The 22261-nt window shown below is 49.2% G+C and overlaps 1 protein-coding gene across 4 annotated transcripts; it reads right to left on the reverse strand.

The window, feature by feature from the left end:
- Nucleotides 1-1441: 1441 nt before the first annotated feature.
- Nucleotides 1442-22166, reverse strand: YTHDF1 (YTH N6-methyladenosine RNA binding protein F1). Of its 4 annotated transcripts, XM_525419.9 has the most exons (5): nucleotides 21870-22166; nucleotides 21580-21604; nucleotides 19867-19946; nucleotides 8287-9807; nucleotides 1442-2762 (listed from the first exon to the last, which is right to left on the reverse strand). In XM_525419.9, the coding sequence occupies exons 1-5, from the start codon at nucleotides 21894-21896 to the stop codon at nucleotides 2736-2738; spliced, it is 1680 nt and encodes a 559-aa protein (XP_525419.2). In that variant the 5' UTR covers nucleotides 21897-22166; the 3' UTR covers nucleotides 1442-2735. The 4 variants fall into 4 exon arrangements, with proteins under 4 accessions (XP_525419.2, XP_009435867.1, XP_009435869.1 ...); XM_009437592.5 differs by lacking the exon at nucleotides 21870-22166 and having other exon boundaries at nucleotides 21451-21585; XM_009437594.4 differs by lacking the exons at nucleotides 21580-21604; nucleotides 21870-22166 and adding an exon at nucleotides 20945-21441.
- Nucleotides 22167-22261: the final 95 nt, after the last annotated feature.

Here is a 22261-nt window from a genome sequence, read left to right on the forward strand (position 1 = left end):
ACCCAGACACGGTGTCAGTTCTACAAAACTTTCCAAGTTGGCAGAAGGAGAAGCCACTGCCTCCTCCGGTTTGGAGGCCTCAGGGGAGGTGTTGTCTAGACCGCCCAATCCACTATCCATTCACAAGCCAGTCAGCAACTACCACTGGCCAGAGTCCCTGCCACCACCTCCCACTCTGTGGGGACAACAGCATCCACTTCTTCCACAACAACGAAACAACAAAGATAAAGCATGGCACCTGTCGTCATGCTTGCCACCTTTCAGCACCTCTCGGCTCAGCATTCTGAAAGCCGGGAACTCATCTTTAAAGGAGGCCAGGACTCGAATACATGCAAGAAAATGGCATAAAATGAAGGAATTAGCCACTCGAGGTTGAAAACACACTTCCCTAAAATAACAGCAGCATTTGGAGCGGCAGGTGGGAGCACACAGCCTACCTCTAACTGGCCTGTCAGAACAGACACGTTTTCCCGTTCTCATTTTGTGTTTCCTTAAACCAACTACTAACTTCTGGCAGAGGTGGTGACTGCCTGGGAAAGATGCCATCCTCATCTGGCCCCCTTATCTATCAAGATGCAAACTAATAAAACCAGCAGGCGGGACACCCACTTAACCTGAAACCTCCTCTTTTGCTAAAAATGGACTGAATGTGTCTTCCGGTTAATAATAAACTTTGCTGGGCACTGGAATAACCACCAGCCTCCTCAACCGTGGCTGCTCTCAAAAGCAGATGTGGTGTTCCCTGTCCCGAGAAGGCTCCAGAGTATTTGGATTAAGGACCTGGATATGCAGATCCTACTCTTAAGAATTAACATTTCCTCCCTACCCCTCAAATGTAAAACTGGAAAAATTAAGAACTCTGTATTTTGCATTGCATTCTCTTAAAAATTCTGTTAAAAAAATCTCTTCACAGACTGGGTGTGGTGGCTCGTGCCTGTAATCCTAGTACTTTGGGAGGCCAAGGCGGGTGGATTGCCTGAGCTCAGGATTTTCTGGGCTGAGGCTAATATTGCATAACTTTATCACATACTTGTCAACTTCTGCAGATGTACACAATGTGCATTTCACTGCTTGTAAATTTTACCTCAAAAGGAAAACAAACTAAACAGGTATTAAACTCTTATCGCATAAATAATAAGAGGCATTGGAGGATGAATGGAGGGAGACGGTGAGGAGCCAAGTCCGGAAAGGGGGCAGCGGTGCCCAGGTGCTGCACGCACCGCTGCGTCTGCACATTCGTGTGATGAGGGGTGGGTGACGGTGCCATGTAGTTTATAGTCTTAAGGAAATTAACAGCTCCCTCTTCCAAAGCGAGGGAACGAGAATCCCACACCTTGAGAAACACGGGGCTTTCTACGGTGACTCCCCCAATGGCTTTGCAGCTTAAAAAGCTCCAACACATAAACTCATCAAGTAGGGTGAAGAATGAGGTGACACCAAGTTTGCTAAATAGTATTGTTTATTAAGGCTTGTATTCTCCTAGAGGAAAAACCCAATGTCGTCCAGGACTCCATTCAGGCAGTAACAGTTCAGAGGAAGTGACACGCTCTAAATACAAGTCTAATGATACAGCTGAAACGTTAACTCAGAGGGTCTTTTGGAGCAAGTAGTTTTCAGAAAGCGTCTGCTCTCTAGGACGGTAAGGATCCTCTACAAGGGCACGTGCAGATCCAGGCGCTGGAGCGTCAGGCATGGGCACCATTTTCATGCTTCAACTCAAACTCCAGGTGGTAGTGAGCTCAACGGTCCCTCATTCCACAAAACATGACAGCAAATTCATTTTCTAAAAAAGTTTTGTTTTGTTTTTACCCATTCAACAGGAAAAAAAATTAGACACACACGGTGAAATTTACAACCAGCAGCATCATCCATCACACTGTCTGTACTACCAGATCCTACACTTAAAGCTCAGCATTATTGGTATAAAAACTTAAGACGGCATTAGAATTCTTAAGAAAAGGTGTAAAATTTAAAAAGATGTGCAAACAACGAAGAATGCCCGACCCTGAACCAGACCTAAAGCACCTTCCAGTTCCTCCACACATCATGCCCCAACACCATCCAGCCCAATCGGACACCAGGACAGTGAGGGACGGGTGGCTGTTCAGTGGGCAACAGATCTGGAAGGAAAGATTTTCAAAAAAAAAAAAAAAAAAAAAAAAAAAAAAAAAGTGTCTGCCAAATTTGAAAAATTAAAAGTTATCTGTCTAGCAGAAAAATCAAATGGGTAAATTAGCACTTTAGACCGATAACAGATAATAAAATGACAAATCAGAATGAACAAAAAATCATTAACCTTTTGATTTCAGTATTTTCAAGAGATTTTATCAGAATACTCTAAATGACAAAATGACTCATGGTTTCTTATGTTTGCTAAAAAGCAATAAAGGGATGAGAAATATGAAGTCTCACAGAATATCAAATGACTGAATTTAAGAACACAATTTCTGCCAAAATAGATGCTTTGTTTTTAAGGATACTTATATTTCACATTAGATCAGTCTGATTGATAAGCTGACAAAAAATACTCCTTTATTAGTGACTTCTACAGGATTATAATACATAGAAAAAGTACAAATAAATGCAGATCCATCTGGGCAAAAATCAACGACAAGAAAGGTAAAGATGCAACACTCAACCCCCGCACGGGACGACACACTGGAGCTGACCAAGCACACGTGTTTTAAACTGTTTTCAAAGTCAAACGTTAGAACATGTAAGAAACTGGTTCACCCTTATTGTTTGTTTCGATTCTGCCGTTCCTGTAAAAAGAAAAAACAAAAGTTGAATGCAGAGTAACCACACCAATGAATCCCTCCCAAAAGTGAGATCCGAGGCTGCCCCTTAGCAGCACCTGCAAATCTGGAGGCGGGACCCTGAATGGTACCCAAGCCACACCAGCACACAACTCTGAGCTGCACTGGGGCCTGCTCTGTGGGGGACTGGCCACACTGGGCATGGCATTCTACCCACCCCCTCTACCAGGAGAAAAGCATCAACCACAACGGTCACATGGGCCACCTGTCTGCTGGGAAGCCCCACTTCCCACAGCTGTCTTTCCCTCATGTGCCACTATCATTCCACATGGAAAGACACTTAGCAATGTGAAATTCTCTGCACTCAGAGGAGCTGGCACACACCAGGCTCTCAAGGAGGCCAGGGAGACGGAAGCTGTTCTTCTGTATTTTATCTCATTTAAACTTCTCAGTGGCGCAAAGGACACCAAAATCCTTCCAACTGGCTAACAAGGTGCTGTGTCATGTGGCTAATGAAGGGCAGGAGGACCCGTGTGGGCCTGTCCAGTTCAGGCCCTTCCCACTCCCCAGCTCACTCCCACGCCAAGGGGAAGAGCATGCCCCTCCCCGCTCCCCCACGGCTAGACTGGCTCAAGGCAAAGCTCCTCTGACCAGGTTTGCTGCCCACTCCCATAAGAGAATCATCTTTTCCAGAGTGTATGTGACACACAAGCTTGAGACTTACACCCGAATCTTTTCCCACACTGGCCTCCCTGAGTAGCAGAGTCTAGAAGCCCCTTCAGTCTCCTTACAAGGCAGCATCCAAAGATGAAAATGTGCGATCTAAGGAGCACACGCTGCACCACTCTGCTAGAGAGGTGTCCCAGGCCGAGTGTGGTGGCGCACCCTGTAATCCCAGCTATTCGGGAGGCTGAGGCGAGAGGATCGCTTGAGCCCATGAGTTTTCGGCTGCAGTGAGCTATTATCTGCCCTGCACTCCAGCCTGGGCAACAGAGAGAGACCCTATCTCGAAATAAAAACAAAACAAAAAGATGCATCCCAGGCACATCCACCCTCATCTGGCCATCTATCAAGATGCAAACTAATAAAGAAAACCAGCGGGCAGGACACCCAAACATTTAACCTGAAACCTCCTCTTTTGCTAAAAATGGACTGAATGTGTCTTCCGGTTAATAATAAACTTTGCTGGGCACTGGAATAAACACCAGCCTCCTCAACTGTGGCTGCTCTCAGAAGCAGATGTGGTGTTCCCTGTCCCGAGAAGGCTCCAGAGTATTTGGATTAAGGACCTGGATAGGCAGGTCCTACTCTTAAGAATTAACATTTCCTCCCTACCCTCAAATGTAAAACTGGAAAAATTAAGAACTCTGTATTTTACATTCTCTTAAAAATTCTCCGTTAAAAAAAATCTCTTCCCAGGCTGGGTGTGGTGGCTCATGCCTGTAATCCTAGCACTTTGGGAGGCCAAGGCGGGTGGATTGCCTGAGCTCAGGAATTTGAGACCAGCTTGGTCAACATGGTAAAACCCCACCTCTACTAAAAATACAAAAAAAAAAAAAAAAATTTGGCAGGGCATGGTGACCGGTGCCTGTAATCCCAGCCACTCTGAAGGCTGAGGCACAAGAATTACTTGAACCTAGGACGCAGAGGTTGCAGTGAGCTGAGATTGTGCCACTTCACTCCAGCCTGGGGGAGACAGCGAAACTCTCAATCAATCAATCTCTTAACAAAAGAGGTACTGCTGTTCCTAAAAAGCAAATACCAATCTCTTGAGTTCAAATAGCTGATGTTAAAGCCACTCACAGGTAAACTCCCCAGATCCCCATCTCCCTTCAGCCCTTATAAACAGCTACAAAGTTTACTATGTGCTCTTTAAAAAATACTATTCCTCATAAAATTTCTCAAAAAAAAAATGACGAAGCACAGCTCATTCTTTCGAGGAATGCTCAACAAGCATCCAGGAAATGCTTATGGCCTAAGATTCTCTATGCTCTTTATTAATTTCCAAAGTCAAAGAGCCACTCTGCTGAGCCGGCCTGGAGGTCGAAGTGGAGTCAGGTCAGGGGCACCTGCCGCCAGGGCAAGGACAGTCAGTCTGAGGAACTAAGCAATGCTCACAGTGTGGGACGCTCACCACTTTCACTGTTTTAAGCTAAGAAGTGGCCGTTTCTAGGTTTTTTTAAAACCAAAAAATGTATCAACCCAGGACTTGGTCTGACTCTGCTGCCATAAAAGCTGCTGCCATCCTAAGAAATCAGTATGTTTCTAAATTTATAGCTGGACAGCAATCTTGCAAAATGCTAACTCTACTTCACTTTCTCAACACTCAACTTGTTTATGACCTTTACAGCAATGGGGCCAAACTCTAAATGATAAAGAAAAGGTGGGTCTGTTCTTCGAAGTCCTGAGAGAACCTTGAGAAAACCGCCCGGGGGCTCTACCAGCACAAGCGCACAACCCTCTCTTCGGCACACTACTTTGTTCTTAAAACTGCACTGACTCGGCCGGGCGCGGTGGCTCACGCCTGTAATCCCAGCACTTTGGGAGGCCAAAGCGGGCGGATCACAAGGTCAGGAGATCGAGACCATCCTGGCTAACATGGTGAAACCCCATCTCTACTAAAAGCACAAAAAATTCGCTGGGCGTGGTGGCGAGGGCCTGTAGTCCCAGCTACCCGGGAGGCTGAGGCAGGAGAATTGTGTGAACCCAGGAGGCAGAGCTTGCAGTGAGCCGAGATCACACCACTGCACTCCAGACTGGGCAACAGTGCAAGATTCTGTCTTAAAAAACAAAACAAAACAAAACTGCACTGACTCTTCATGGGAAACCCAGAGGGAGAAAGCATTAGACACCCAGAGTCTCAGCCTCAAGACACCTAAGACTCCAATCCTGGATGAGCCACTAGCCCAGCCCGTTAAGCACAAGGCCTAGAGCACCTTCGCAGGCAGGGAGAGCCAGCAGCCAAGTCCAGTCTGGGGACCTCCTCAAGGACCATTTCTCTACACTGCCCAATAAGCTTAAAAGATATTTGACGCCGGGCACAGTGGCTCATTCCTATAATCCCAGAACTTTGTGAAGCCAAGGTGGGAAGACTGTTTGAGCCCAGGAGTTCAAGACCAGCCTGGGCAACATAGCAAGACACCGACTCTACAAAAAAATACAAAAATTAGCCAGGCATGGTGGTGCACCCCTGTAGCTACTCAGGAGGCTGAGGCAGGAAGACCACTTGAGCCCAGGAGGTCAAGGCTACAACAAGCTGTGATTAAGTCACTGCACTCCAGGCCGGCAGGCGGAGAAAGACCTGTCTCAAAAACAAAAAGCTATTTGAGGCGGGGCACGGTGGCTCACACCTGTAATCCCAGCACTTTGGGAGGCTGAGGTGGGCGGATCACTTGAGGTCAAGAGATCGAGACCAGCCTGGCCAACATGGTGAAACCCTATCTCTACTAAAAATACAAAATTTAGCTGGGTGCAGTGGTGGGCGCCTATGATCCCAGCTACTTGGGAGGCTGAGGCAGGAGAATGGCCTGAACCTCGGAGGTTGAGGTTGCAGTGAGCCAAAATTGCACTACTGCACTCCAGCCTGGCTGACGGTGAGATTGGCTCAAAAAAAAAAAAGCTATTTGAAATTCCACCAAACATTAACAAACCAGGTTCTCATTTGTCACTTTCAATAAAATGAATTAATGTTAACACTGACCCATATGGGCCCAGAGTTCTCCAGCTTGGCTAACAGTTTAGGGGAGGGTTACCAAGTTCCTTCCAATGATGCTCCACCAGCGGCTCTGTCGGACTCGCCTTGGAGCACCCAGTGGTTTGAGGAACACTTGGATCTTGCCTGCAGGCAGATGCCCACAGACCCTGCAGGCCGCTTACCAAGATGCTTAACCCATAACCCGACACACAAAAGCAGTTATCTAGATCAAGTTTTTATAATGCAAGTTGTAGGACACTAGAGTTTTAAAAACACCAACCAGGTCAGGAGTCCGCACACTTTATGAAAACCCAAGTATTACGGTATTTAAGAAGAAAAACTGTGCGCACACACACACAGCCAGCTTCCAGTTTAGCCAGCTAAGGACCTAAAGCTTCATTAGCAATTATCCCTGCAAATTTAGCAATTCAGTATTCATTTTATACCTAAAAGTCTGTAATCCGAGCTATTGTCTGTAATCCCAGCTACCTGGAAGGCTAAGGCAGGACAATCACTCAAACCCAGGAGGTGGAGGTTGCAGTGAGCCAAGACTGCGCCACTGCACTCCAGCCTGGGCAACAGAGCAAAACTCCATCTCAAAAAAAAAAAAAAAAAAGAGCTAAAACACAGAATTTCAGTAACTAATTCAGAATTCAGTAACTGGAAATAAATGACATCCACTTCTTTTCTCACAAAAGAGAGGGACTGATACTTTTCCAAAGTTCTACAAGCCCCAAGTTGTTCAGGACTTGCATAATGTAAGACTGCAGACAGGGCAGGCGGCTCTACTCTATACATCCCTATATATGCCATGTACACGCCTTTCTGCCCAAAATACATTAGGACACTTGGTGCTCACAGGTGAATAATTCCTTTAACATAGAGAACTGAAAAAAACACTGAAAACCCATCTATTATCAACTGACATTTCAGGAAGGGATATTTTTTAAAAAACAGGAGAGAATCTCAGGATGAACTCTCTCGAATAAAGGAAGCATTATAAAGTATGTCAGCATCATCATTTTCCCATTGCTGGTGCCAGTTTACGGGCATCTGAGCCCTTCTGAAGAGCAAACACACTCAATCCCGTCAGACATCACATGACAGCACAGACTCAGGAGTTTGGCTACAAGTATCCCAGGAAATCAGGACTGTCTCAAAAAGGCCCAGTCAATGAATTTTTGATATAGGATCCATATTTGTCATTATAAAATGTCTGGATTCCAAACCTACCCCACCACCACCATTTTCTTTACGACCTAGATGGAGTGAGTTTGTTTCCAAAAACTGCAGGATACTGGGTTTTTAAAAGAAAAATAAAGCAACGACCTCCAGATCAAAGACCAGAGATTCCCAACTACTGAGGGACAGTGCCCTGGGAAGCAAGGGCCCTTGGCCAGGTGGGGTCTCGATGCCCTACGTGCCCACCGCAGTGCTTCGTGAATATCACCTAAGTGTTCCTCATGGACGGAGGCTGGGAAGCACTGTTCCAGAAAGTATCACAATTCAAAAAGGAGAGGAGAAAGTTACCCTCAAATTCTTTGTAACAGAATGTGTACACTGCGGTCCCAATTATTCAATTATAATTGGAAAGTGATCAAAGTCGTTCGGTGACATCTACTCAAATACCATCACTGGTTACTAGCAGTACTCTCCGCAGGGAAAGCCCACGAGGCTGCCAGGACCTGGGCCCGCCCACCTGCGGCCAACTGGGAGCTGCCTGTCACGAGACTCAGCTCGGCGGACCTGCCGCATCTGCTCACCACCGGCCACCTGGTCTAAGTACGGCACCAGGGACACATCTGCATGGCAGTTGCCTGCAACACCCAGCCTCACCTTGCGCACCACCTCCTCCTCCTCCTGGCGCTTCTCGTAGTGAGCAAAGTCGTCGAAGATGGAGGTTGTGTGCTTGTAGGAACTGATAATTTTCAGCACTTGCTTGGCTTTTTCTAAGGGCACCTCCTGGGTGTCCCGGGAGTTTGTGACCGGTTTGTTGTCGTTATTCTCCAGCCTGATGTGCCGGAGCTGGTTATTGGGTACATCCTTAACAAAAATCCACTGGACGTCAAACTTCCCCTTCCACTTGTCCTGAGACCAGACCCCGGCACTGGTGCCGTAGTCCACGGGGGACTTCATCTCGGCCACCCCACAAAAATGCCCACTCCCATTGACGCTGAAGAGCAGGTAGACGGGCCCCTTGCTGCTCATGCAGCGGAAGGCGCTGTCCAGGCGCTTGTTGCCGTGCTCTGTGCTACACCAGATGGAGTACTTAATGGAGCGGTGGATGTCGTCCTCAGAGTAGCTCTTGATGATGAACACACGCCCGCTTTTCAGATTCCACTCAAACTCTTTCGGGTTGTAGCTGTGAGCAGCCTTCAGTTTTTCAAGGACGGGGTGGGATTCGACGCTGGGGGCAGAATTAGGCTGGACGTTTCCAGGAGAGTTGCTATCGCTGCCAGCCCCTCCGCTCTGCCCAAACGCCGCGTTTCTGTTGCGTGGGGCAACCCAGCGGGTCTGGGGTGGCTGCTGAGGGCTCTGATACTGCGGTTGAGCCAAAGCTGGGGGCTGTGCTGGGAGAGGCTGAGCCACCTGCTGGGGCTGTGGGGCAGCCTGTGGAGAGGGTGCCTGCTGGGGGACTGGGGCCTTCGGCACAGGCCCCTTGTTATCCCAGGTGCCAATGTCCATGTTATGCTTTATGGGTGGAGGGGGCAGCGCACCCCCCATGACAGGCCCGCTCTTTGTTTTCATTTTAGGCTGTGGTTTTGCAGGCTTGCTGGCAATGGCAGCCCACGAGGTCGGCTTTGAAACTGGCATGTTCACATTTGTCCCACCGTTGCCAGAAAGGACACCAGTCAGTGCCACGCTGCTGACGACGGAGCCCACCGTCTTGACAGCGGAGGAGCTGACGTCCCCAATCTTCAGGCCAACCATGCCCTGCTCCAGGCTGTTCATCCCGGGGGCCTTGCTGAGGGTGTCGCTGTGAAAGCCTGGCTGCCCATCAACCACCGTGCCACCCAGGGAGCTCGGGGGGTAGGTGTAGCTGCTCCCATACGCGGAGCTCTGGGTCTGCTGACCTTGAGACCCACTTGTCCCCCATGCTGAGAACGCAGGGTTTTCAGGGAAAAAATTGAACCTGTGCTGATAGATGTTGTTCCCCAGGCCCCCAGGCTGCCCAAAAACAGCATCGTGCATAAAATGATGGTCTCCGTTACTGAGCTGTCCGTAGGTGGTGAGGTATGGAATCGGAGGGTCCCCTGCAGTAGACCACGGAGCCTCATTGAGGGAGTAAGGAAATCCAATGGACGGCGGGTAATAGCTGGACAGGTAGGGGTCGCTCATTGAGGGGTAACTGTTACTCTGCAAAAGCAAACGTGACAAGTTACACCACTTCTACAACACGAGATGCTGAGAATGCCAACAGCCTCTTGCTTAAGCACAGGTGGAGCAAAAACAAAACCTGCACAGCATGGGGCTACTCCTTCCAGAAAGAAAGCTGTAGTCGCCAATGTGAGAACCAAATCAAGACAGAGAAATTAATAACCAACACAAACCAGGGTGCCGTCTCAAAATACGAAGCATCATTGGCAAGGCTCTGAATTCAGGCTAAATGACGAAGCTATGCCTCTCTAGAACTGGCGAGGTAGCAGCCCCCTCTACTCTTACCTGCAAAGGAATCCAGAGGTAGAGGAGTAAACCCCTGCCTGCTGACGACAACGCTTATGACAGACACGGACGGCATCATGGGAACTGAAACAGCTTTGTAAGGCAGAGATATTTCCATTGGCAAACCAGGATGTGCAGGGCCGTGAGGCAGTTTGCTCCAGAGAACAGACCCCAAGCTCGCTGATTACTCAGCAGGCCCTGGGCGCCCACCTCTGGGCCTTGACATTCCTCCTGGGACACTCTCCCATACCTGGACCAAAGCTCTCCCAGAATCCTTCAAGGGTGCTTCAGAGGCTCCTTCCACACACCCTTCCTAGCAGATGGCCCCTGCCTCTAAGTCCAAGGGGGTTCACATTTCCATGATTTCCTGGGCACAGCGTTGGGCTCTTGCAGTAGGCCCCTGCACAGAGGGCCCTGGCTGGCTCCAGCTCCTCAGCCAAGAGAAAGCATCCGAAGTGTGGACTCTGCGCTCCGGGTGCAGAGCAGCCCTCACTCTGGATGCCAACTCACCTGGGCTTCCTTATGAAAACATGTCTGTGTAGTGACTGGAACCTCAGAGAGTGGTTTTAAAGTGACGGAACCATGAGGCAAAAAGGTCTGCTAGAGAAGGTGAGTGCCTGAGTGCCCCATCGTAGGGGTCTCTGAAGAGCTGCCCAGGGCACAAATTTAGACTGAGGGTCAGCAGTTCTGGGACGGCATCTCCTTGGAGAGACTCAACCAAGGGTCTGGTCATGATTGGGTCCCTCCAACACTGCCTTAAAATGGCTTTCGTGTGAGGTGTGTCTGTATGTGTGTGCGCACACACACCTGCACACAGGCCGGTGAGACGGGGTCCAGTGTGAGGTAAGAAGGCTCCCACCTAGATGCATCGTCTGAGAGTGCCAAGATGCTATTACAGAAAACAGAGCCGGAAGTAAAACACGGTGCTCTCCAGTCTGTGACGCCCGTTTTTGGATTTTTAGTTTTCCCGCTCCCCTCCCCCCAGTCCCCCAAGTAACCAGAAGGTTCTACATAAAGAGAATATGCTCCAGACCTCATCTCACAACCTCATCCCTGCCACACTGACCTTTCATGTTGGCATCAAAGGCTACACTATGAAGGATAACAGCACCCAGTCGGGGACACCAGGCGGGAAAGTAGCTGAGGCAATGAGGGAGACTGTGGGATCCCAGACAATGAAACAGGCCTGCTTCACTGGAGGGGTGACCACAAGCAGCTCTCCCTGGGGGCAGTGCCCCAACACCAGCCAACACTGGTGGACTAATGAACCAATGACCTGGCCACCACTTCCTGCCTCCTGCTCCCATCCTAGAATACTGAGGGCTTCAGAAATCCAATTTATTTTCTAATTTTCTTCCTGTTGACTTCTCCACTTGTGAGCAGACAATTCCAGAACCACCCCCCCTTTTTTTTTTTGGGACGAAGTCTCACTTTGTCGCCCAGGCTGCAGTGCAGTGGCACGATCTCAGCTCACTGCAACCTCCGCCTCCCAGGTTCAAGCGATTCTCATGCCTCAGCCTCCCAAGTAGCTGGGATTACAGAAGCACACCACCACACCCGGTTAATTTTTGTATTTTTAGTAGAGACAGGATTTCATCATCTTTGCCAGGCTGGTCTCGAACTCCCAACCTCAGGTGATCCACCCGCCTCGGCCTCCCAAAGTGCTGGAATTACAGGCATGAGCCACAGCGCCTGGCCCCAGAATCATCTTTTAAAATGCACTAACTGCTGTTTCCCCGTAATATAAATTTGAGATTCTGGGGGTATAAGAAGACAAGTGGGATGCTATCAGTGTTCCACAAACATGAGATTAATCTGAGCTTATTCTCCCTCAAAACAGTTTCCATGATGCTGGCTCCTTTGCTGCAGCCTTTCCCTCGGGTGCTGCCCTGGCCAACAGGCCCAGACTCGGGGGGTGAGTGAATCAGGGGGGCGGTCTGTGCACAGGACTTGCTCCTCGAGTCACTGGCCGCAGGTGCCTTCAAGGACGGCAGGCAAGGGGACAGTCCCCCCCACAGGGAAGCCAGCCCTCCTCCTCCCATTAGCTGGACACGTGCTCCTCAGCAGCGCTGCAATCACAACACATCTTCCTTCCACGCAAAAAGAGCAGATGGGAAAAAAAGACCTCGATGGCTGTGTGGTATTCTAATCCACTTGGCCCCAACACCAACCAGAGGAGTCAGGCCACAGAAACAGATGCCCAGGGACACTTCTGACTTACACCTAAAGCCTTAACTAAGACAGGACATCACTTACCACATGAAAAAATGCACATTACATGAGGCATGTAACATCCCTGAAAATCCGTTTTAAGTATTAAATGGACACACCTAGCACACACGCCGCACAGACAGAGAGCCCACAAATGACCCATCCAGCTTCCCTCTACCCAAGGTGCAGGGCCTGCAGTTCCAGCCAGTACTCTGCAAATCCTTCAGCTCCAGATCACCACCATTCACACCCCGAGCCACAGAAGACGGTGACGCTAATCAGCTCTGCTGGCAGCCCTAAACCCTCCTGATACTTTCTGTGCTCACCGGGTTCCATGGCCACACAGGCAGGCTGGATATAGTGACCTGGGGTCCTGTGGGCCGGATTTCCATTTTCACCTCAATCTTACTGACAGCCCATTTCCTATTACATCTGCCATCTTTCCTCCAAAACTCTGAAGGTAAAGAAGCAGGTTAATTTGTAAAGCTATGTGAAGTCAGTCATTCTGTACATAAGAAAACCTGGAGATGCTGTCCTCTGCCTTCTTTATGAGCCACATGTCAGGCTGCTGCCCCACACTCCTTCCCTGGTGAGGGAAGCTGTCCCATTCAGTCCTGGTCACAGTGCGTGGGAGACAACTGGAAACGCACAGTTCGGGCTGCCTGGAAAACACATGCAGCCTCCTTTCAGGGCCTTTGATCTCCCTTTGTCTCCCGCACAGCCAGGCACAGGTTCAGCGCTCACTCGCTGCCAAGTGCTGGAGGCGAGCTGTGCTGCTCCCTCAACATTCCTTAGCGCCATGGCTCCATGGGCACTGAGTTATGAGTGTGAAAGTTTACTTCTCAGGGATACAGCTGCATTAACCCCGGGCACGGTGACTCATGCCTGTAATCCCAGCACTTTGGGAGGCTGAGGTGGACGGATCACGAGGTCAGGAGATCGAGACCATCCTGGCTAACACGGTAAAACCCCCCTCTCTACTAAAAACACAAAAAATTAGCCGGGCGTGGTGGTGGGTGCCTGTAGTCCCAGCTACTCAGGAGGCTGAGGCAGGAGAATGGCGTGAACCCGGGAGGCGGAGCTTGCAGTGAGCCGAGATCGAGCCGCTGCACTCCAGCCTGGGTGACAGAGCAAGACTCTGTTCCCCCCACCCCCCTCCAAAAAAAGAACAAATTCAAAGCTTGTTCTTAACACATTACTACCTCTGAGCAAGCATATTTTGGTCCTCATAAATGAGTGGCATAAACAGATCTTTTAAGGACAATACAAGCAAAACCATGATCCTGCTACTCTGCAGCCGCCTCCACAGAAGACTGCTGAACACTTCCACATGCTAGGCGCCTCACTGCAGCCCCTGCGGAGAACTGACGACCTCATCGAAGAAAGGCTAACACATTTTTAGCCGGGCACAGTGGCTCTGGCCTGTAATCCCAGCACTTTGGGAGGCCGAGGCAGGTGAATCACAAGGTCAGGAGTTCGAGACTAGTCTGATCAATATGGTTAAACCCCGTCTCTACTAAACCGGGTATGGTGGCAGGCACCTGTAGTCGCAGCTACTCCGGAGCCTGAGGCAGGAGAATCGCTTGAACCTGGGAGGTGAAGGCTGCCATGAGCCAAGATCACACCACTGCACTCCAGCCTGGGCGACAGAGTGAGACTCCGTCTCAAAAAAAAAAAAAAAAAAAAAAAACAAAAAAGAACTAAGAGCAGTTTTACATATTTACTCAAATTTAACCACATTAAAAAAAAGAAACTTCCATCCGAATGACCAGAACCATTTAAGTTGAAGTTCAATGGTTAAGTTTACTTCCTATATCCATTTTTCTGAGATGGAGTTGGAATGACCAAAAGGAGAGACTAGAGGGAGAAGCAGAAAGGATCCCTTCAGAAGCCCAAGAGGAACAGAGAGAAGCATTTGCTTAATAAAAACAAACAAACAAAACAAAATAATTAATTATGTAAAATGGAAAAGTATTAAGGGTACTGCTGAAAAGTGAGGGAGTGACATGGCTCCTGGGAAGCAGCTCTGACCCAGGACTGGGAACAGGCCTACCAGGATGACCTGTGGTTCTTCAGGAAAAGCCTTAGGGAGCACAGAGAAAATGTTAGAGGAAAATAACCGAAAAACCCTAATTTACTTACTTGGCTGCTCACTTTTCAGATCTGTTTTCAGGACTGGTCCCTCTGAGGCTGCAATTTCAGCCCCTCAGCTGGTGGCATCAATATGCAGAGACAGCAGTTTCTGACAGAATTTCTCCATTTGTTTCAGCAACTTGCCAGTAAGAAGCACGTTAAGATCCCACTATGTCCTTCCAGCTGCGTCTCTGGGAAGCCGTTGTGATGGCAAATGCCTACTTAGCAGGCGCTGCCACTGGGTATTTTAAGGAAGCCCATATTTTTAGATGCAGCCACAAGAAACTGACACTCCCCTGCTGGCCCTCAGGTCACCCCGGGCCCACCAGAGCTGCCCAGGCACAGCAGGAAGCCCTGTGCCAAGCATCTCCAGGCTGTTCTCAAAGAAGTCCTAGATGCTCTGATGAGGCATTGTGTTCAGTGAAAAAAAACCACCCAAAACCTGATGAGCAATTTCGTCACTGTGTGATCAGTGTCCTCACACAAACAGAGATGTGTGAGCATGGAGGCAGTATCCTTACCACACACTGAGGCCGTAACCTGTACGGTGTGTAACTGTACTGAATAATGGAAGTAACTGTACATCAATGATAAGTATCTGTGTGTCTAAACATTATCTAAACACAGAAAAGGTACAGTAAAAATACGGTATAAGAAATCAAGAACGGGACACCTGTACAGAGCACTTACGGTGAATGGAGCAGGTAGGCCTGAGTTGCACTGGGTGAGTCAGGGAGAGAATGTGAAGGCCTGGGCCCTCACTGGACACCACTGTCACCTTTAGAAACACCGTCCACTTAACACTACACTCAATTTTTAAATCTTCCTTTCTTCAATAATAAACCCTAGCCTACTATAGCTTTTTTACTTTACAAACTACTTTTTTAAAAGCTTTAAGGTTTTTGACTCTTTTGTAAACACAAATATATCATATAGCTGTACAAAAATTTTTTTTGTTATATCCTTATTCCATAAGCTTTTTTCTATTAAATTTTTTTAAACTTTTTGAACTTTTTTGTTATAAATGAAGACACGGCCAGGCACAGTGGCTCATGCCTATAATCCCAGCCCTTTGGGAGGCCGAGGCAGGAGGACTGCTTCAGCCCAGGATTTCGAGAACAGCCCAGGCAACACAGTGAGACCTCATCTCTACAAAAAATCAAAAATAAGGCAGGAAGATCACTTGGGCCCAGGAGGTCAAGGCTGCAATGAGTCACCACTGCACTTCCGCCCAGGTGAGGGAGAGACCCTGCCTCAAAACAAAACAAAACAAAAAAACCAAAAACCCAAAAAGACACAAAAAACACACATATTAGCCTAGGCCTACACAGGGTCTGGATCTTCCACCTCCACATCTTGCCCCACTGGAAGGTATTCAGGGGCAACAACACACATGGAGCTGTCATCTCCTGTGACACCAATTGCCTTCTTCTGGATTCCTCCTGAAGAACCTGCCTGAGGCTGCTTTACAGTTGACTTTGTTTCTAGTAAGTAGGCAGAATATGCTCTTAAAAGTATAGTAAATACACAAAGTAGTAACAGTCGTTTATCATCAATTATTACGTACTGTACGGTACTGTACGTAACTGTAGGTGTATACTCTGGTATGACTGGGGCAGTAGGTTTGGTCACACCTACTGCAGCACCACAGACACGAGTAATACACTGCCCTCAACATGGTAGCTCCAACGTCACCAGGTGCCAGGAATTTTTCAGCACCATCATAATCTTATGGGACCACTATCATATTGTGGTCTGTTGCTGACCAAACTGCATCCGGCAGCACAGGTACAGGCATGCCCAGATGGCCTTGGTAATTTCTGTCAGTGGGATCACAGCAAACACACTCAGTCTGTTGGTCAGGGAGTGTGCAGGAAGCCTGGGGGGCCAGCGGCATCTATTCCCAACTCAGGCATCATGCCAAGACAGTGTCTTCTAAACTCTGAGTAGGAACTGTTCTGGGTCATTTCACAGTCTTTCCTTTCAGAAAACAACAGAGAACTGGGAAACCAGAAGTCCCCGAGCAGGAAAAGCCTCAAAAGAGAAAATCGGCCGGGCACTGTGGCTCATGCTTGTAATCCCAGCACTGTGGGAGGCTGAGGCAGGGGGATCACCAGAGGTCGGGAGTTCGAGACCAGCCTGACCAACATGGAGAAACCCCGTCCCTACTAAAAATACAAAAAAAAATTAGCCAGGCGTGGTGGCGCGTGCCTGTAATCCCAGCTACTCGGGAGGCTGAGGCAGGAGAATCACTTGAGCCAGGGAGGTGGAGGCTGCAGTGAGCTGAGATCGCGCCACTGCACTCCATCCTGGGCAACAAGAGCGAAACTCTGTCTCAAAAAACAAAAAAAGAGAGAAAATCACAACAATCAAGCCCAACCCAGAGCCCTTCACTCCCAGTTCCTCTGCTCCCCCAACTCCCATTCAAGTCACAGACTAGAAGACAGATACTGAGCGGCTACAGTCGCAAGCGCCTCAGGGGCAACTAGGACTGAAACTCTAGCACCAGAAGCACAGCAAGGCGGGTGAGGCCTCTCTGAGGGAAGGACCCCCACCACACGGCAACAACCCCTCACAGCCCATTACAAGTTAAACCAACCTAACAGGCAGGCATTCTCCTAAGACTTTCTAAACCATTCTAAGTATGACAGTTTCACACAAAGCACAGGAACCACGGTAGCCTCCAACTGGCTACTACAAACCATATCTAGATTTTTCTCTTTTAAGTACCCAGGGTTAGGTTGGGCACTAGTGGCTCATGCCTATAATCCTAGCACTTTGGGAGGCTGATGCGTGTGGATTGCTTGAGCCCATGAGTTCAAGACCAGCCTGGGCAACACAGCAATATTTCATGTCTACTAAAAATTAAAAAATTAGCTGGGCGTGGTGGCACATGCCTGTAGTCCTAGCTACTTGGGAGGTTGAGGTGGGAGAATCACCTGAGCCTGGGAAATCGAGGCTGCAGTAAGCCATGATCACAACATGCACTCCAGCCTGGGCAATGGAGTGAGACCCTGTCTCCAACAAAAAAGGACCCAGAGCTATTGATATGTCCACTATCTTAACTGTGGCCATGGCTCCAAATTTATGTCTGTGTAAATCAAAAGTTATAAAACCATACTGTATACTCTACATATGGAGCTAAGACACCCACTGACATAAAAATAATCGATTTGTAAAGAAATCCTCCCAAACAACACAAAAGCTCCGACTTTATAAAAATATTTTTGGCTGGGCACAGTGGCTCATACCTGTAATCCTAGCACTTTGGGAGGCCAAAGCAGGAAGATCACTTGAGCCCAGAAGTTCAAGACTAGCCTGGGCAACACAGAGAGACCCTGTGTCTACAACCAACCAATCAATCAATCACCAGGTGTAGTGGTGCATGCCTGTAGTCCCAGCTATTCAGGAGGCTGAGGCAGGAGGATTGCTTAAGCCCAGGAATTTGAGGCTCCAGTGAGCTATAATCATGCCCCTGAACTCTAGCTTGGGTAACAGCAGGACCCTGTCTCCAAAATACACACACACACACACACACACACACACACACTTTTAAGTGTACTGATGCAACCTCCCTCCCCCTTTATTGGCTAAAATTCAGTACATAATACCATTAAAGTACTAAAATAATAAGAACACACTAGAAAACAAGAAATTCAAAAAATTAGTTAACTTCCTGCCATTACCTCTATCCAAAGGCCCATCACTAAAGTCAAGTCAGTTCTGCCCAGAGGAGGGGCAGATTCTCAGAAGGCAACCAAGAGACAAGAAACAGAAGCAGGGTCGGAGTGCGGGGCAGCGCTGCCGAGGCTCCACCTGTACAAGGTTTCTTGGTCTCTAAGCTGCTTGATTCGCCAAGTGCAGTAGGAGGGAGGGGGATGAAGGAACATTCTAAGAAGTTCTAAGACACCTCAGAAAAGGGCAGACTAGTTTTATTCCTTCACAGAGAAGAGGTGAAGCCTGGTTTTACTTTAAAGTAAACATGCCCAGTAGCTGAGGGCTACTTGGAGTGGCGGAGGAAGGAATGTGAATCACAGCACACGAAATGGAGCACTCAGAGCATCCGCTTTGTGCTGCCCCACGAGGCCTGCTCACCAAAGTGAGGAGCTCACAGAGGTGCAGCCCCTCATCCAAGCCAACGGCCTGGAGGTAGGAAAGTGAGGCAGGGGAAGTCTGATTCCCGAGTGGGACTCTTAAACAGACATAAACAGACACCGCTTCTCTTGGGAGTTTTGCTGCAACAGCAGCACAGAGGAGAGAGAGCAGCTCCCAGTAGATTTTAACCAGGGCAATTGTATCCCCCAAAAAACATCCACCAAGACAGTTTTGCTTGCTACAACTGGGGATGGGGAGAAGGAGTTGCTAATGGCATCTAGTGGGTGGGAAGCCAGGGAGGCTGCTAAACATCCAACAATGCACAGGACAGCCCCCAAAACAGAATGCTCCCGTGCAAAATGTCCACAGTGCCAAGGCAGAGAAAGCCTGAATTACCTAAGAAAACAGGGCAGCTATGACTCACTGGGCCCTGCTGTATCAGGTACTGTCTCAGCGCTTTATGTGCACCATCCGATGTCATCCTCCCAACAATTCTACAAACAGTTACTACTCTCTCTCTTCTACAGAAAAGGAAATTGAGGCAAGAGAAGGCAAGCCATGGACACAGGCCAGTCAGTGGTGGAGTTAAAATTGAAACCAGGCCAGGCGCGGTGCCTCACGCCTATAATCCCAGCACTCTGGGAGGCCGAGGCGGGTGGATCACCTGAGGTCAGGAGTTTGAGACCAGCCTGGCCAACATGGTGAAACCCCATCTCTACTAAAAATACAAAAATTAGCTAGACGTGGTAGTGGGTGCCTGCAATTCCAGCTACTCCCGAGGCTGAGGCAGGAGGATTGCTTGAACCCGGGAGGCAGAGGCTGCAGCAGGCTGAGATCACGCCATTGCGCTCCAGCCTGGGTGGCAAGAGTGAGACGCTGTCTCAAAAAAAGGACCGAAACCCAGGCAGCCTCTGGCTCCACAGTCGCTCCACAGCCCAGCTCTTAGCTGCCTCCCCAGACCACAATTCCAATCATCCAGAGCTAAGAATAACCAGGAAGCTTCAGAAACACACACACACCTCCACTGCGTCAAAGGCAAGACACACCACTGACCCACAAACACTGGAGCCAACTAGACCTGTTTGCATCCCAGCCCCAGTGGGATGCCGCCTCCTCCACAGGGAAAATCATTTTCACCCCACTGATGCCCAAGGTTAACAGGAGTCACATCTTCATGAGCATTCTATCATTCCTAATACTTTACAGTCTGCTGCTTTGTTGTTTAGGATAATTTAAAAATCAGAAATGACAGTAAAGGCACAAAACAATTAAAACCAACTTAAAAACAAATATATGCTAACAAAATAAACTCACCTGATTTGACTGTCCAGTAAGGTAGGGCTCAAAGTCATTGTCATGAACTGTATCCTTCTGATGTAAAGAACCATTTTGTACTAGAACAAAAAGTTGCAAAATATTACCCTCAAATTTTAAAAGATTACTTTTAAGCTTGGAAGTCAAAGTTAGCAAAGTCTATTTCCATCTATTTCTAGCAGAAATTATGCTTTAATTTTAAAAGGAGTACAACCAGTATAGAACTGATGTTTATACAACTAATTAGAAGGGGGAGGGGAAACTTTCAATAATTTAGGATAAATTTTAAATAAAGGCTTAATCGTAATTTGGTGAGATTAACCAAATCAAGTGTTAACACATAATGCAAGGAACACATAACCAGGGTGAAAACTGACATGGTCTAAGAAGACTTATGTGTGGCAAAAAGAAGTGGAGCCTCCAAAAGCCCAAATGCAGAATGTATGCCCAAACGTATGGAGAACGGAGGGAAGAAAACTTAGGAGGGAAGGGGCTGCAACTGAAGGACTGTTGGGAGCTATTATCTGACTCTCCACAGTGAACCCCAAATATCTGAGACAGGTCTCAGTTAATTTAGAAAATTTATTTTGCCAAGGTTAAGGACACACCCATGATACAACCTCAGGAGGTCTTGACAACATGTGCCCAAGGTGGTCGGGGGACAGCTTAGTTTTATACATTTTAGGGAGACATGAGAACCATCAATGTAAGATGTACATTGGTTTGGTCCGGAGAGGCGGGACAACTTGAAGCAGGGAGGGGGCTTCCAGGTCATAGGTAGATAAGAGACAAACGGCTGCATTCTTTCGAGTTTCTGATTAGCCTTTCCAAAGGAAGCAATCAGATAAGCATTTATCTCAGTGAGCAGGAATGACTCTGAGTTCTGTCCTTTGTCCACCAGGAATTTCCTTGTGGGCAAACTGTGGGGGAGGTATGTAACTTTTTTTGTCTTAGAAGCTATCTTTTTCAGGAATAGAATGGGAGGCAGGTTTGCCCTCAGCAGTTCTCAGCGTAGCTTTCTCCCTTTGGCTCAGTGATTTGGGTGCCCCAAGACTGGTTTTCCTTTTACACCACTTACCTTCCCACTGTTATTATGCTCAGCCAGAAAAAGCAAGCAAAGGTAAATAAAGTGCTGGGCCTTTTCCAATCTTAAAACACGATGAACCGTATTTGGTTACACCTGAGCTGACACACAAACTGGCTAAAAAAGTGTTCCAAGTAAACGTGAAGTGTCACTTAACAGTTTTCACATGAGTGCGCTCTGAGGGTTTATCCCAAGCCATAATGTCACAGGAGATGCTAACAGACTTGGAAAACGGGCTGAAACTACCGGGGATGTGGAGCTTAGCCTGCAGAACCTTGGACTGCCCCTCTCCTAGAGCAGCCCCTGCTGGGCGGAAAAAGGCAAGTCGCTCAACCCCTGCGGCCATGTCCACCCGGCTCTCCTGCCTCCCCTTCCCCAAAGCAAATCCATGATCATGCGGTGGGGAGAGACGGGCCCAAATTACTCTGAGCAATCATTTATTCACTTCTTGAGAAGCCCCTGTCTTCGACCTGTCAAATCTCCCAGAATCGTCGCACAACCTCAAGTTTTATCTCCCTGAAGCTGGCGGAAGAGAGAAAGTTTCCGGTTCCAGACGCAGCTTCCTGGACCGTTCCTTCCCCGTCCTCCTCCACTCCAGCCCGCGCCGGCCGTCCCGGGACTCCGCTCACCTTTATTATCTTGTCCTTTTGTTCTCTGCACCGCCGCAGGCCGGGACGTGGGGTACACACAACCCGGGGGAAGAGGGAAACACAAAGTTATTCACCAGAGAAGTGGTCTCCAACGGGCCGCGAGCTCCGCCGGCCCCGAGGCGCGGTCACGTGCAACCCCGGCCCCGAGAACCCCGGTCCCGCCTGGGCCCGGCCCCCGCGACCCCGGGCTCTGCGTTCCAGCCCCAGGACCCCAACCCAGACCCCGCGCCTCGGCCCCGGCCGCGGCCCCTGTAACCCGGCCCCGCTACCTGGGTGTCCACGCTGGTGGCCGACATGCTTCATGAACAACTAGACGCGGGGCCGGGGCGCCCGCCGGCTCGGGCCTCCCCTAGAGGCCGGGCCTGTCACCCTAGCTCGCGCGGCCCCGGGCCCCGCCGCCAATTCCCCGGGCGCCGGCCGGGCGGCGGCGGCGGCTGCTGGGCGCGCGGGCCCCTGGCGAGGCGGCAGCGGCGGTGAGCCCGGGACGCGGACGCACTGAGGAGGCGTCGACTCCAATGGCGGCGGCGGCGGCGACAGCAGCGGCGACGGCGGCGGCAGGGGACTAGACTGCGCGGCGTCAGCGTGCACGCGGGGCAAGCCGGGAGCGCCGCGCCGGGCCGCCACGCTTCGCGCCTGCGCGCTGCCGTCTTACGGGATGGAT

The sequence above is a fragment of the Pan troglodytes genome, chromosome 21 (genome assembly GCF_028858775.2).
Source record: "Pan troglodytes isolate AG18354 chromosome 21, NHGRI_mPanTro3-v2.0_pri, whole genome shotgun sequence".
Classification (NCBI taxonomy): domain Eukaryota; kingdom Metazoa; phylum Chordata; class Mammalia; order Primates; family Hominidae; genus Pan; species Pan troglodytes.

What these genes read in the sequence shown, in the direction of transcription:
- YTHDF1 (XM_525419.9), bottom strand. Translation starts at nt 21,896, where the DNA reads ATGTCGGCCACCAGCGTGGACACCCAG. An exon ending in CCACCAGCGTGGACACCCAG is followed by an intron (nt 21,605 to 21,869) that starts GTAGCGGGGCCG and finishes GCGGCGGTGCAG; the next exon opens with AGAACAAAAGGACAAGATAA. An exon ending in AGGAGGAGGTGGTGCGCAAG is followed by an intron (nt 2,763 to 8,286) that starts GTGAGGCTGGGT and finishes TTCTTTTTACAG; the next exon opens with GAACGGCAGAATCGAAACAA.